The 15,784-nt window shown below is 42.1% G+C and overlaps 1 protein-coding gene across 2 annotated transcripts; it reads right to left on the bottom strand.

The window, feature by feature from the left end:
* Positions 1-880: 880 nt before the first annotated feature.
* LOC117310307 (integrator complex subunit 6-like) lies at positions 881-10,948 on the bottom strand. 2 transcript variants are annotated; one of them, XM_033849662.2, is made up of 3 exons: positions 10,200-10,948; positions 1,806-1,869; positions 881-1,081 (listed from the first exon to the last, which is right to left on the bottom strand). In XM_033849662.2, exons 1-3 carry the CDS (start codon positions 10,537-10,539, stop codon positions 979-981), a joined length of 507 nt encoding a protein of 168 aa, XP_033705553.1. In that variant the 5' UTR covers positions 10,540-10,948; the 3' UTR covers positions 881-978. The 2 variants fall into 2 exon arrangements, with proteins under 2 accessions (XP_033705553.1, XP_033705552.1); XM_033849661.2 differs by having other exon boundaries at positions 883-1,081; positions 1,806-1,899; positions 10,200-10,945.
* Positions 10,949-15,784: the final 4,836 nt, after the last annotated feature.

The raw sequence follows: 15,784 nt of genomic DNA, 5'->3' as shown, positions 1-15,784 counted from the left end.
TAATAAATTTATTGTAAAAAACCCAACAGTGTGCACTTTTTTTTTCTGGAAGGAATAACAAAGCAGAAGAAACAGAAAACTAGAAATTTCTCTAGCATCAGGGACCTTGTGAAAAATCAATAAAATGATATATATATGCAATGTCAGAATCTCTTTGCACATTTAAATTTTTGCATATTAACACAAACATAACAATACTGCCCCATATAAACCTTTGTATAAACATTAAAGGAAATATATGCATTATTTTGTCTTTTAGTTCTTCTGAAGCACAGAATGCACAAGTCCCCCTGAAGACTTTCTGTCGTCACATGCGAGAACAAATGTCAGGGGTTGAGGCAGCCTCAGGTGCACTTTGTAATGTCTCTAGACAAAATAGAACAGAGTTGGAGGTAGATTGTTTGGTGACTTCCCCTGCCTCTCCCATGGAGAAATAACTTACCCAAATAGCAGCTTTCTTACTCTTTGATCCAAACTGTCCTGAATCTTGCATGGTTTTAAGGCACAACTAGGAATGGTTGAAAACTTTGTTCAGCACACACAAGATTACCAGTTGGCCTCTGAACACCTATTCTTTCTAAAGGACATAGTAAGAGCACCAAGTAGTGCCCCACCTGCACGTAGCCCCTAGTCACTCTGGAAATGCCCAGGATGGCCAAGTTCAAGAGTGAACCCTTATCACATGTGGTAGGGGCAACAGGGTTTACTGATTTTAACCTGCTGGATTAATAACATCACCTTCCTCAATTGGGAAAAGTAACAACAAAATAACCAATTAATACTTTCAAAGAACACTCATAAGGCAAAAGCCAGCTTTTCCCGCCAAATAAACTGAAAACAAAAAGCTCCACTGCTTTTTCTTAGCCTCTGGAAGGCAGTTCCCTTGACTAAAACATCGTAGGATAATCAACAATATCCCATTCTATCCTACAGCACAGAACACTTATTCTTTTTTCCTCCTTGGTCATTGCGTTAACATCATGATCTGCTGTTGATGTGATTAACGTTGTTGAGAAGGTGATGGGATTCTATTTTTTCTAGTAGCTTCTCAAGGTACTGAATTAAGACTCGTCTTTTGAACCTAAAAACGAAAAAGAAATTTTATTATCCAAAAGGTCCTTAAAGCATTTATGATGCGTGAGGCACCGTGTGGGATACAACGTGGGACTGGCCATTCACATGGGAAATAGAAAATGTATGTCCGTGTAAAGATAGGGCTTAGCTAATATCGAGATTACCAGCTGAGAGCCCAAGCCCACCTCAGACTGTGAGGAGTGCAAAAGGCTCCACAGACCTGGATGATTGAATTGGCCTCAGGTAGTATTGATCTAAACGCCTCTGCAGACAGCCGTAGTTATGACTGAGGGCCAGGGCTTAGGAAAGCCAGGCAGGACTTCCCTGTTGGCCCTGTGGTTAAGAATCCATCTGCCAATGCAGGGGAAAACGGGTTTGAGCCCTGGTCCGGGAAGATCCCCCATGCCGCGGAGCAACTAAGCCCGCGTGCCACAACTAGTGAGCCCGCGTGCCACAACTACGGAAGCCCACACGCCTAGAGCCCGTGCTCCGCAATGAGAGAAGCCACCGCAACGAGAAGCCCATGCACTGCAACAAAGAGTAGCCCCCACTCGCCGCAACTTGAGAAAGCCCGTGCACAGCAATGAAGACCCAACGCAGCCAAAATTAAATTAATTAATTAATTAAAAAAAAAAAAGAAAAGCAAGGCAGCACCAATCCCTCCGCCTGTCTTGCATTGGGCAGCCCTCCTGCTTCAAAAAACACAATGAAGAGTTCCTCTTTACACCCACCTTGCAGCTTCCTTGATGGTAAATTCAATAAATTGTTTCCTCACTGCAAGAGGTCCTTGCACTCCTTCAAGCAAAATGAAAATTCTTTCATACTCTGAAGATATTAAAAAAATTAGTATTTTAAAAATATGGATGAAAAATAAAATTCAGTCTTTACACATCATCAGTAATCATTCCTTGTGTGTGGAAAGTTAGGTATAGTTTGTATTTGAAACACTCAGATCAAGATATCCGCACATATCTGCTACGGAAACTCTAAACACTAATTAAATGTGGTCTACTGAATAATGGCCCCCCAAGTTGTCCATGTCCTAATTCTGAGAACCTGTGAACATGTTACCTTATATGGCAAAAGAGACCTTACTTTGCAGATGTGATTAAGTTATGGCTCTTGAGATGGGGAGATTATCCATGTTTATACATGTTGCCCAACGTAACCACAAATATCCTTATAAAAGAGAGGCAGTAGAGCTGGTCAGAAAGAAAAGATGTAAGGGTGGGAGCAGAGGTTAGAGAGGAGAGAAGGGGCTAAGTTGCTGGCTTGAAGATGGAGGAAGGGCCCACGAGCGAAGGAACACAGGCAGCCTGTAGAAGCTGGAAGAGGCAAGGAAACAGATTCTCCCTAGAGCCTGCAGAAGGAACCCTGGCCTGCCAACACCTTCTTGCTAGCCCAGTGAAAATCATTTCAGATCTGACTTCCACAACTCGAAGATAATACAGTTTTCAGCCACGAAGTTTGTGATAACTTGTTACAGCAGCAAAAGGAAACTATTACAGTAAGTAAGGGGAAAAAGAGAGAGAAAGGTGTATTGGGTCTTTTTTAGGTAAAGCCAGAGGAATCATTTTAAATTATGTGAAAACCCAGTACTTCCCAAAAATGCACCTCAAGAGATACCTTGAGAGGAACTTCCGGGAAGATGGCGGAAGAGGAAGACGCGGAGATCACCTTCCTCCCCACAGATACACCAGAAATACATCTACACGTGGAACAACTCCTACAGAACACCTACTGAACGCTGGCAGAAGACCTCAGACCTCCCAAAAGGCAAGAAACCCCCCACGTACCTGGGTAGGGCAAAATAAAAAAGAATAAACAGAGACAAAACGATAGGGACGGGACCTGCACCAATGGGAGGGAGGTGTGACGGATGAAAAGTGTCCACACACTACGAAGCCCCTTCGCGGGCAGAGACTGCGGGTGGCAGACGGGGGCAGCTTCGGAGCCGCGGAGGAGAGCGCAGCCACGGGGGTGCGGAGGGCAAAGAGGAGACATTCCTGCACAGAGGATAAGGGCTGACTGGCACTCACCAGCCCGAGAGGCTTGTCTGCTCCCCCGCCGGAGCGGGCGGGGCTGGGAGCTGAGGCTCAGGCTTCGGTCGGAGCGCCGGGAGAGGACTGGGGTTGGCGGCGTGAACACAGCCTGAAGGGGTTAGTGCACCACGGCTAGCCGGGAGGGAGACCGGGGAAAAGTCTGGACCTGCCGAAGAGGCAAGAGACTTTTCTTACCTCTTTGTTTCCTGGTGCGCGAGGAGAGGGGATGAAGAGTGCTGCTTAAGGAGCTCCAGAGATGGGCACGAGCCGCGGCTAAAAGCGCGGACCCCAGAGACGGGCATGAGACGCCAAGGCTGCTGCTGCCGCCACCAAGAAGCCTGTGTGCCGACACAGGTCACTCTCCACACCTCCCTTCCGGGGAGCCTGTGCAGCCCGCCACTGCCAGGGTCCCGGGATCCACGGACAACTCCCCCGGAAGAACGCACGGCGCGCCTCAGGCTGCTGCAACGTCACGCTGGCCTCTGCCGCCGCAGGCCCGCCCCGCACTCCGTGCCCCTCCCTCCCCCCGGCCTGAGTGAGCCAGAGCCCCCGAATCAGCGGCTCCTTTAACCCCGTCCTGTCTGAGCGAAGAACAGACGCCCTCCAGCGACCTACACGTGGAGGCGGGGCCAAATCCAAAGCTGAGCTCCTGGGAGCTGTGAGAACAAAGAAGAGAAAGGGAAATCTCTCCCAGCAGCCTCAGGAGCAGCTGATTAAAGCTCCACAATCAACTTGATGTACCTGCATCTGTGGAATACCTGAATAGACAACGAATCATCCCAAATTAAGGAGGTGGACTTTGAGAGCAAGATTTATGAATCTTCCCCTTTTCCTTTTTTTGTGTGTATGTGTATGCTTCTGTGTGAGATTTTGTCTGTATAGCTTTGCTTCCACCATTTGTCCGAGGGTTCTATCCGTCCCTTTTTTTAAAAATTTTTCTCTTAATAATTACTTTTTATTTTAATAACTTTATTTTATTTTATCTTCGTTCTTTCTTTCCTTCCTTCCCTCCTTTAGACAACGAATCATCCCAAATTGAGGAGGTGGACTTTGAGAGCAATATTTATGATTTTTTATTCTTTTCCTCTTTTTGTGAGTGTGTATGTGTATGCTTCTGTGTGAGATTTTGTCCGTATAGCTTTGCTTCCACCATTTGTTCCTGGGTTCTATCCATCCATTTTTTTGTTTTTTGGGTTTATTTTGCTCTTAATAATTATTTTAATAACTTTATTATATTTTACCTTAATTTTACTTTATCGTCTTTATTTTCCTTCCTTCCCTCCTTCCTTCCTTGCTCCCTCCCTCCCTCCTTTCTTTCTTTCTTTCTACTTCTACTAATTCTTTCTTTCTACTTTTTCTCCCTTTTCTTCTGAGCCGTGTGGATGAAAGGCTCTTGGTGCTGCAACCAGGAGTCAGTGCTGTGCCTCTGAGGTGGGAGAGCCAACTTCAGGACACTGGTCCACAAGAGACCTCCCAGCTCCTCATAATATCAAACGGCGAAAATCTCCCAGAGATCTCCATCTCAACACCAGCACCCAGCTTCACTCAACAACCAGCAAGCTACAGTGCTGGACACCCTAGGCCAAACAACTAGCAAAACAGGAACACAACCCCACCCATTAGCAGAGAGGCTGCCTAAAATCATAATAAGTTGACAGACACCCCAAAACACACCACCAGACGTGTACCTGCCCACCTGAAAGACAAGATCCGGCCCCATCCACCAGAACACAGGCACTAGTCCCCTCCACCAGAAGGCCTACACAACCCAGAACCAACCTTGGCCACTGGAGACAGACACCAAAAACAACGGAAATACAAACCTGCAGTCTGCAAAAAGGAGACCCCAAACACAGTAAGATCAGCAAAATGAGAAGACAGAAAAACACACAGCAGATGAAGGAGCAAGGGAAAAAACCACCAGACCTAACAAATGAAGAGGAAATAGGCAGTCTAGCTGAAAAAGAATTCAGAATAATGATAGTAAAGATGATCCAAAATCTTGGAAATAGAATAGACAAAATGCAAGAAACATTTAACAAGGACCTAGAAGAACTAAAGATGAAACAAACAATGATGAACAACACAATAAATGAAATGAAAAACACTCTAGATGGGATCAATAGCAGAATAACTGAGGCAGAAGAACGGATAAGTGACCTGGAAGATGAAAGAGTGGAAATAACTACTGCAGAGCAGAATAAAGGAAAAAGAATGAAAAGAACTGAGGACAGTCACAGAGACCTCTGGGACAACATGAAACGCACCAACATTCGAATTATAGGGGTTCCAGAAGAAGAAGAGAAAAAGAAAGGGACTGAGAAAGTATTTGAAGAGATTATAGTTGAAAACTTCCCTAATATGGGAAAGGAAATAGTTAATCAAGTCCAGGAAGCACAGAGTCCCATACAGGATAAATCCAAGGAGAAATACACCAAGACACATATTAATCAACTGTCAAAAATTAAATACAAAGAAAACATATTAAAAGCAGCAAGGGAAAAACAGCAAATAACACACAAGGGAATCCCCATAAGGTTAACAGCTGATCGTTCAGCAGAAACTCTGCAAGCCAGAAGGGAGTGTCAGGACATATTGAAAGTGATGAAGGAGAAAAACCTGCAACCAAGATTACTCTACCCAGCAAGGATCTCATTCAGACTTGATGGAGAAATTAAAACCTTTACAGATAAGCAAAAGCTGAGAGAGTTCAGCACCACCAAACCAGCTCTACAACAACTGCTAAAGGAACTTCTCTAGGCAAGAAACACAAGAGAAGGAAAAGACCTACAATAACGAACCCAAAACAATTAAGAAAATGGGACTAGGAACATACATATCGATAATTACCTTAAATGTAAATGGACTAAATGCTCCCACCAAAAGACACAGATTGGCTGAATGGATACAAAAACAGGACCCATATATTTGCTGTCTACAAGAGACCCACTTCAGACCTAGAGACACATACAGACTGAAAGTAAGGGGATGGAAAAAGATATTCCATGCAAATGGAAACCAAAAGAAAGCTGGAGTAGCAATTCTCATATCAGACAAAATAGACTTTAAAATAAAGACTATTAGAAGAGACAAAGAAGGACACTACATAATGATCAAGGGATCGATCCAAGAAGAAGATATAACAATTGTAAATATTTATGCACCCAACATAGGAGCCCCTCAGTACATAAGGCAAATACTAACAGCCATAAAAGGGGAAATCGACAGTAACACATTCATAGTAGGGGACTTTAACACCCCACTTTCACCAATGGACAGATCATCCAAAATGAAAATAAATAAGGAAACCCAAGCTTTAAATGATACATTAAACAAGATGGACTTAATTGATATTTATAGGACATTCCATCGTAAAACAACAGAATACACATTTTTCTCTAGTGCTCATGGAACATTCTCCAGGATAGATCATATCTTGGGTCACAAATCAAGCCTTGGTAAATTTAAGAAAATCGAAGTTGTATCAAGTATCTTTTCCGACCACAACGCTATAAGACTAGATATCAATTACAGGAAAAGATCTGTAAAATACACAAACACATGGAGGCTAAACAATACACTACTGAATAACGAAGTGATCACTGAAGAAATCAAAGAGGAAATCAAAAAATACCTAGAAACAAATGACAATGGACACACGACGACTCAAAATCTATGGGATGCAGCAAAAGCAGTTCTAAGAGGGAAGTTTGTAGCAATACAAGCCTACCTTAAGAAACAGGAAACATCTCGAATAAACAACCTAACCTTGCACCTAAAGCAATTAGAGAAAGAAGAACAAAAAAAGCCCAAAGTTAGCAGAAGGAAAGAAATCATAAAAATCAGATCAGAAATAAATGAAAAAGAAATGAAGGAAACGATAGCAAAGATTAACAAAACTAAAAGCTGGTTCTTTGAGAAGATAAACAAAATTGATAAACCATTAGCCAGACTCATCAAGAAAAAAAGGGAGAAGACTCAAATCAATAGAATTAGAAATGAAAAAGGAGAAGTAACAACTGACATTGCAGAAATACAAAAGATCATGAGAGATTACTACAAGCAACTCTATGCCAATAAAATGGACAACCTGGAAGAAATAGACAAATCCTTAGAAAGGCACAACCTGCCAAGACTGAATCAGGAAGAAATAGAAAATATGAACAGACCAATCACAAGCACTGAAATTGAAACTGTGATTAAAAATCTTCCAACAAACAAAAGCCCAGGACCAGATGCCTTCACAGGCGAATTCTATCAAACATTTAGAGAAGAGCTAACACCTATCCTTCTGAAACTCTTCCAAATTATAGCAGAGGGAGGAACACTCCCAAACTCATTCTATGAGGCCACCATCACCCTGATACCAAAACCAGACAAGGATGTCACAGAGAAAGAAAACTATAGGCCAATATCACTGATGAACATAGATGCAAAAATCCACAACAAAATACTAGCAGACAGAATCCAACAGCACATTAAACGGATCATACACCATGATCAAGTGGGGTTTATTCCAGGAATGCAAGGATTCTTCAATATATGCAAATCAATCAACGTGATACACCATATTAACAAATTGAAGGAGAAAAACCACATGATCATCTCAATAGATGCAGAGAAAGCCTTTGACAAAATTCAACACCCATTTATGATAAAAACCCTGCAGAAAGTAGGCATAGAAGGAACTTTCCTCAACATAATAAAGGCCATATATGACAAACCCACAGCCAACATCGTCCTCAATGGGGAAAAACTGAAAGCATTTCCACTAAGATCAGGAACAAGACAAGTTTGCCCACTCTCACCACTCTTATTCAACATAGTTTTGGAAGTTTTAGCCACAGCAATCAGAGAAGGAAAGGAAATAAAAGGAATCCAAATTGGAAAAGAAGAAGTAAAGCTGTCACTGTTTGCAGATGACATGATACTATACATAGAGAATCCTAAAGATGCTACCAGAAAACTGCTGGAGCTAATCAATGAATTTGGTAAAGTAGCAGGATACAAAATTAATGCACAGAAATATCTGGCATTCCTGTACACTGATGATGAAAAATCTGAAAGTGAAATCAAGAAAACAATCCCATTTACCATTGCAACAAAAAGAATAAAATATCTAGGAATAAACCTACCTAAGGAGACAAAAGACCTGTATGCAGAAAATTATAAGACACTGATGAAAGAAATTAAAGACGATACAAATAGATGGAGAGATATACCATGTTCTTAGATTGGAAGAATCAACATTGTGAAAAGGACTCTGCTGCCCAAAGCAATCTACAGATTCAATGCAATCCCTACCAAACTACCACTGGCATTTTTCACAGAGCTAGAACAAAAAATTTCACAATTTGTATGGAAACACAAAAGACCCCGAATAGCTAAAGCAATCTTGAGAACGAAAAACGGAGCTGGAGGAATCAGGCTTCCTGACTTCAGACTATACTACAAAGCTACAGTAATCAAGACAGTATGGTACTGGCACAAAAACAGAAATATAGATCAATGGAACAGGATAGAAAGCCCAGAGATAAACCCACGCACATATGGTCACCTTATCTTAGATAAAGGGGGCAGGAATGTACAGTGGAGAAAGGACAGCCTCTTCAATAAGTGGTGCTGGGAAAACTGGACAGGTACATGTAAAAGTATGAGATTAGATCACTCCCTAACACCATATACAAAAATAAGCTCAAAATGGATTAAAGACCTAAATGTAAGGCCAGAAACTATCAAACTCTTAGAGGAAAACATAGGCAGGACACTCTATGACATAAATCACAGCAAGGTCCTTTTTGACCCACCTCCTAGAGAAATGGAAATAAAAACAAAAATAAACAAATGGGACCTAATGAAACTTCAAAGCTTTTGCATAGCAAAGGAAACCATAAACAAGACCAAAAGACAACCCTCAGAATGGGAGAAAATATTTGCAAATGAAGCGACTGACAAAGGATTAATCTCCAAAATTTATAAGCAGCTCATGCAGCTTAATAAGAAAAAAACAAACAACACAATCCAAAAATGGGCAGAAGACCTAAATAGACATTTCTCCAAAGAAAATATACAGATTGCCAACAAACACATGAAAGGATGCTCAACATCACTAATCATTAGAGAAATGCAAATTAAAACTACAATGAGATATCATCTCACACCAGTCAGAATGGCCATCATCAAAAAATCTAGAAACAATAAATGCTGGAGAGGGTGTGGAGAAAAGGGAACTCTCTTACACAGTTGGTGGGAATGTAAATTGATACAGCCACTGTGGAGAACAGTATGGAGGTTCCTTAAAAAACTAAAAATAGAACTACCATATGACCCAGCACTCTCACTACTGGGCATATAGCCTGAGAAAACCATAATTCAAAAAGAATCATGTACCAAAATGTTCGTTGCAGCTCTATTTACAATAGTCCAGAGATGGAAACAACCTAAGTGTCCATCATCGGATGAATGGATAAAGAAGATGTGGCACATATATACAATGGAATATTACTCAGCCATAAAAAGAAATGAAATTGAGCTATTTGTAATGAGGTGGATAGACCTAGAGTCTGTCATACAGAGTGAAGTAAGTCAGAAAGAGAGAGACAAGTACTGTATGCTAACACATATATATGGAATTTAAGAAAAAAAAATGTCATGGAGAACCTAGGGGTAAAACAGGAATAAAGACACAGACTTACTGGAGAATGGACTTGAGGATATGGGGAGGGGGAAGGGTAAACTGTGACAAATCGAGAGAGAGGCATGGACATATATACACTACCAAACGTAAGGTAGATAGCTAGTGGGAAGCAGCCGCATAAAACAGGGAGATCAGCTCGGTGCTCTGTGACCGCCTGGAGGGGTGGGATAGGGAGGGTGAGAGGGAGGGAGACGCAAGCGGGAAGTGATATGGGAACATATGTATATATATAACTGATTCATTTTGTTGTGAAGCTGAAACTAACATACCATTACAAAGCAATTACACTCCAATTAAAAAAAAAAGAGATACCTTGAATCTATTCTGAATCCTAAAAGGAAAGGGACCTCCATTATATTATTGATAGATGGTCTTCCACTACTTACTTCGCCCAAATTTTCGAACTTCCTTCATTAACTGGTGTTTTATATCAGCATTGATTCCTTGTGCCATAGCAGGAGTTATTTGCGATGTATTTGGCCCAGTTTCCAAAGCAGATGTTACCGAGACTTTTCGATCATCTACAGAGACGCTGCAGTTCTTGGTTCCTCCTATGACTGCATTACTACCAGGATTGTGCATCAGGTCATCTTTCCTGAGACTAGTGAAATCATCAGACAGGCAATCCACTTGGTCGGGCGGGATACTATCTCCTGCCATATTCATAAGCTCTGGGGCAGCAGATTTTGACAAGAAGCCATCGGGTGAGATTTGACCATTTTCCATCTTCTCATGAACATCGTGAGTGACGGTAACATCTGGAAACCAAATTAACAAGTGGAGCTGTGACGTAGGTGCATTATGGCAACCCCACAGGGACCACCCGGTGCTCCTCAGTTTTGAGGAAATTGTTTCATAAAGCAAGAGGATGTACCAGATGGAGCCTGAGACCCCTCAAATTGGGCTCAGGAAGTAATACGACAAACGCACTTTCTTCTCTTCATGGCACCATGAACACATATGGAAACCACGTAAGACAGTACAACGAATAAAGAGGCTCAGGTCCCTGGTGCTGAGGGTTGAGCTGCAGCTCGTGCTTTACAAGCTGAAAAGCAGCAAGTCTCACTTGGTGGCATGATTGCTGTCCTTTACCTATGAAATGCCATGCTCTACCGAGCTTGACATCAGATTACATGCCCCCCCCCCCCCCCGCCAAACTCCCGCCTCTCTCCCTCCAAAGTTCTGAGGAAACACAGGTGGTGGCCACTAGACCTGAAGGCTCTGTATGGCCCCCGTCACCCCACCCCAAATCCCTGTCAGTATAAGATCTTCCTCATGCATCTTTTCTCTCTCAGAAACCTGAGTTTCTTTTTACTCCAGGTCTGACACCTCTTCTCCATTGACTCGTCCTGCTCTGTGCCGGGCGCCGTGCCAGGAGCCGGGGAGCGGCAGCCAACAGGACAGACGCCAGCAATCCCCGCCCTTATGGAGCTTCCATGCTCATGGGGACGCCAGGCAGTAAGTGTACAACGATCCAACAGAATTATTACGGTTGGAATTCGTGTTAGGGAAGAGGCAAGCAGGGATGGGACAGAGAGCAGGAGGGGAGCCCCAGCGGACCACGTGGTCGGGAAGGCCCTCCTGAGGAGGTGTCCTTTGGGCAGAGCCTGGAGGAGGAGAGAGAGCCGGCCTGTGCACATGCAGAGGAAGAGCTCCAGGCTGCGGCAAGGGCACGTGCAGAGCCCCGGGGAGGGGACTGGCCAGGGAGCACAGAGCAAAGGATAGAGGCAGAGAGAGCAAGGAGGAGACGACAGGCCACGTGTTAGGAGAGGATGGCGGGGCCAGGTCGTGCACAGCTGGGAGACCAGGGTCGGGAGCTCAGATTGTGTTCTGAGTGCCTAGGAAAGGTGATGATGGGTCTTCAGCATGGATGTGGCGTGATCTCATTTCTGTGTTGACATGATCACTCCGGCTACAGGGTTAGACAGTGAGGGTCAGACTCTAGCAAGAATAGCAATCAGATCAGATAAGAAGCTATTGTAGTATCTTGTTGAAAGATCATGTCAGAGGGGAGTAGACAGAGAAAAAATGGTGGGATTCAGGAATCTTTACAATAATATTTACAGGGAAAATGACAAGGGTAAGCAGAAAAAAAGAATGAAAGCGGGTTACGAATATGAGAGGAAAACCAGTAGGTCACAGAGTATAGCAATCCCAGAAAGTTTCCATGAAGGAGAGAGTAAACAACTGCGTCAAATATGGCTGAGAAATTAATAGCAATCTCAGCCAAAACCAGTGAGATTGATGAGAACAGCTCCAGTAAAGTGTAGGAGGCAGAATCCAGACTCTACTGGCTAAGACCATGAAGAGGAGGTGAGAACAGTCATTCTTACCATCTTCCATGGACATGGATGAGGCCCAAACAGAGGATCCTCCTTCTTGTTCCTGTTTCACGGACAGCAGGTCCATACTCAGCTTTTCCTTAGATGAAGAAGGATTCTCGGGTTCTCCACAAAGTTCCATTTGGTTTTCAGGCCCTACAGTAAACTCCGCTTCATCACTCATCATTTACTGAGAAACATCAATGCACATGTTCCATTTGCAACAAAACTCCAACAATCACAAAGTTGCAAACAGTTTGCATATGTATATATAACCAAGAAGTTGAATCATTAATTTGAGTTTTCACCATGGTCCAATATTTACCATACCTCAACAAATACTCTTTTCAGAAAATGCAACTGAATTTTAATCCAGTCTATAGTTTAAAAAAGGAGGAAGCTGGGACTTCCCTGGTGGTCCCGTGGTTAAGACCCCGCCTTCCAAAGCAGGGAGTACAGGTTCGATCCCTGGTCAGGGACTAAGATGCCACATGCTTTGGGGCAACTAAGCCCATGCACCACAACTACTGAGCCCCACGCACCACAACCTGAGAGCCCGCATGCTGCAACTACAGAGCCCATGTGCTCTGGAGCCCATGCGCCACAACTAGAGAGCCCGCATACTACAACTACTGAGCCTGCGCACCCTGAAGCCCATGCACCACAACTAGGGAGAAGCCCGAGCGCCGCAATGAAGAGCCCATGCACCACAACGAAAGATCCCACGTCCCGCAGCTAAGACCCGATGCCGCCAAAAATGAATGAATGAATAAGTAAATAAATAAATATTTTTAAATAAGTAAATAAATAAAAATTTTCAAAGGATGAAGCTAATACACAAGGTGCTGTCCAAAGCCAAACACGGTGTAACCATGAGTAATCAGAATGCTTGGGGAATGGGCAACTCTCAACAAAAAAGGGCATTACTTTTCTAAGGGGAAATAATTCCCTTTCTTTGTCCTCATTTTATTTATTTTTCAAATCAGTTTACAGTTTTTTTTTCCTTTTTATTTATTTTTTGGCTGTGTTGTGTCTTCGCTGCTGCGACCGGGCTTTCTCTAGTTGCGACGAGCGAGGGCTTCTCTTGTTGCAGAGCACGGGCTTCTAGGCATGTGGGCTTCAGTAATTGCAGCACACGGGCTCAGTAGTTGTGGCTCGCAGCCTGTAGAGCACAGGCTCAGTAGTTGTGGTGCACGGGCTTAATTGCTCTGCGGCATGTGGGATCTTCCCAGACCATGGATCAAACCCGTGTCTCCTGCATTGGCAGGCGGATTCTCATCCACTGTGCTTCTTTGTCCTCATTTTAGAAGGCCAATATAAACTGATAACAACATCTCACAAGGACATTTGAAGAAAAGAAAACTATAGGTCTTTATACTAATATCTCTCCTGAACTTAAACCCAATAATCCTAAACCAACGAATAATAAAATACAATAATATATAAAAAGGATATACATCCTGTCTTGATGAGGGTATACTGCAGGGAGGTAAGATTGGTTTAAAATTCAAAAATCAATGTAATGCTTAACAACACTTAACAACAACAACAAGCCAAGGGAAAACCTTATGATCACTTCTATAGATGGGTTAAGTTTCAGCACCTATTCATGATAAAAAACTATCCACAATCTAGAATAGAAGGCAACTTCCTTAATCTGATAAAGTGTATCTACCCCCTAAAAATCTATAGCAAATGTCACACTTAATGATGAAATATCAAACATTTCTCCCTGCGTTTGGAAAATAGGATGTTCACTATCCATCAACAATTTACTGATGGTTCTAAAAAGTGAAGTATTACCAGGAAATTGTAATAGTTGTAAAGTTTGGAAAGGAAAAAGTAAAACTGTCATTATTCACAGATGGCATTACATAGAATATGCAAAAGAATATAAAATCATTAGAGTTAATAAGTGAACTTAATCAACTTATCAGTTATAATAAAAACCACTTTGTGGTTATTATTATTACCAGTTTTCTATTCTCATATAATAGCAACAAATAATTAGAATATGAAATTTTAAATACCATTGATAATAGTATCAAAAACATCAAATATCTAAGTAAATAGTGCTAGAGCACAACACAAAAAGTATAAAACATCACTGAGAGAAAGTAAAGACCTCAGGAAACAGAAAGAAATACTTTTTGCATGGATTGCAAGATTCATTATTGAGTTGTTACTGTCAATTCTCTCAAAAATGATCTCTACTAATCCAATTTAAAATCCCACCATGAGAAAAGACGGCCTCCTCAATAAGTGGTGCTGGGAAAACTGGACAGCTACATGTAAAAGAATGAAATTAGAACACTCCCTAACACCATACACAAAAATAAACTCAAAATGGATTAGAGACCTAAATGTAAGGCCAGACACTATCAAACTCTTAGAGGAAAACATACGCAGAACACTCTATGACATAAATCCCAGCAAGATCCTTTTTGACCCACCTCCTAGAGAAATGGAAATAAAAACAAAAATAAACAAATGGGACCTAATGAAACTTAAAAGCTTTTTCACAGCAAAGGAAACCATAAAAAAGACGAAAGGACGAAAAGACAACCCCCAGAATGGGAGAAGATATTTGCAAACTGGCAAAGGATTAATCTCCCAAATATACAAGCAGCTCATGCAGCTCAATATCAAAAAAACAAAAAACCCAATTCAAAAATGGGCGGAAGACCTAAATAGACATTTCTCCAAAGAAGATATACAGATTGCCAACAAACACAGGAAAGGATGCTCAACATCACTAATCATTAGAGAAATGCAAATCAAAACTACAATGAGATATCACCTCACACCAGTCAGAATGGCCATCATCAAAAAATCTAGAAACAATAAATGCTGGAGAGGGTGTGGAGAAAAGGGAACTCTCTTGCACTGTTGGTGGGAATGTAAATTGATACAGCCATTACGGAGAACAGTATGGAGGTTCCTTAAAAAACTAAAAATAGAACTACCATATGACCCAGCAATCCCACTACTGGGCATATACCCTAAGAAAACCATAATTCAAAAAGATACATGTACCACAATGTTCACTGCAGCAGTATTTACAATAGCCAGGACATGGAAGCAAGCTAAATGTCCACTGACAGATGAATGGATAAAGAAGACGGGGCACACATACACAATGGAATATTACTCAGCCATAAAAAGGAACGAAATTGAGTTATTTGTAGTGAGGTGGATGGACCTGAAGTCTGTCATACAGAGTGAAGTAAGTTAGAAAGAGAAAAGAAAATACCATATGCATATATATGGAATCTAGAAAAATGGTACTGATGAACCTAGTGGTAGGGCAGGAGTAAAGATGCAGATGTTGAGAACGGACTTGAGGACACAGGGGAGAAGGGGAGGCTGGGGCAAAGCGAGAGAGTAGCACTGACATACATACACTACCAAATGTAAAATGGATGGCTGGTGGGAAGCTGCTGCATAGCACTGGGAGATCAGCTCCATGCTTTGTGACCACCTAGAGGGGTGGGATAGGGAGGGTGGGAGGGAGCCTCAAGAGGGAGGAGATATGAGGATATATGTATATGTATAGCTGATTCACTTTGTTTTACAGCAGAAACTAACACAACATTGTAAAGCAAATATACTCCAATAAAGATTAAGAAGAAAAAGAAGGAAAAAGAAAA

This window comes from Tursiops truncatus, chromosome X, assembly GCF_011762595.2.
Source record: "Tursiops truncatus isolate mTurTru1 chromosome X, mTurTru1.mat.Y, whole genome shotgun sequence".
NCBI classification, from domain to species: domain Eukaryota; kingdom Metazoa; phylum Chordata; class Mammalia; order Artiodactyla; family Delphinidae; genus Tursiops; species Tursiops truncatus.
Note: the sequence above shows the minus strand (reverse complement) of the source record. Positions and strands in the feature narration are given on the sequence as shown.

What these genes read in the sequence shown, in the direction of transcription:
- LOC117310307 (XM_033849661.2), bottom strand. Translation starts at nt 10,539, where the DNA reads ATGGAAAATGGTCAAATCTCACCCGATGGCTTCTTGTCAAAATCTGCT. An exon ending in AGTTCGAAAATTTGGGCGAA is followed by an intron (nt 1,900 to 10,199) that starts GTAAGTAGTGGA and finishes TAATATCTTCAG; the next exon opens with AGTATGAAAGAATTTTCATT. An exon ending in ACCATCAAGGAAGCTGCAAG is followed by an intron (nt 1,082 to 1,805) that starts GTGGGTGTAAAG and finishes TTTCGTTTTTAG; the next exon opens with GTTCAAAAGACGAGTCTTAA.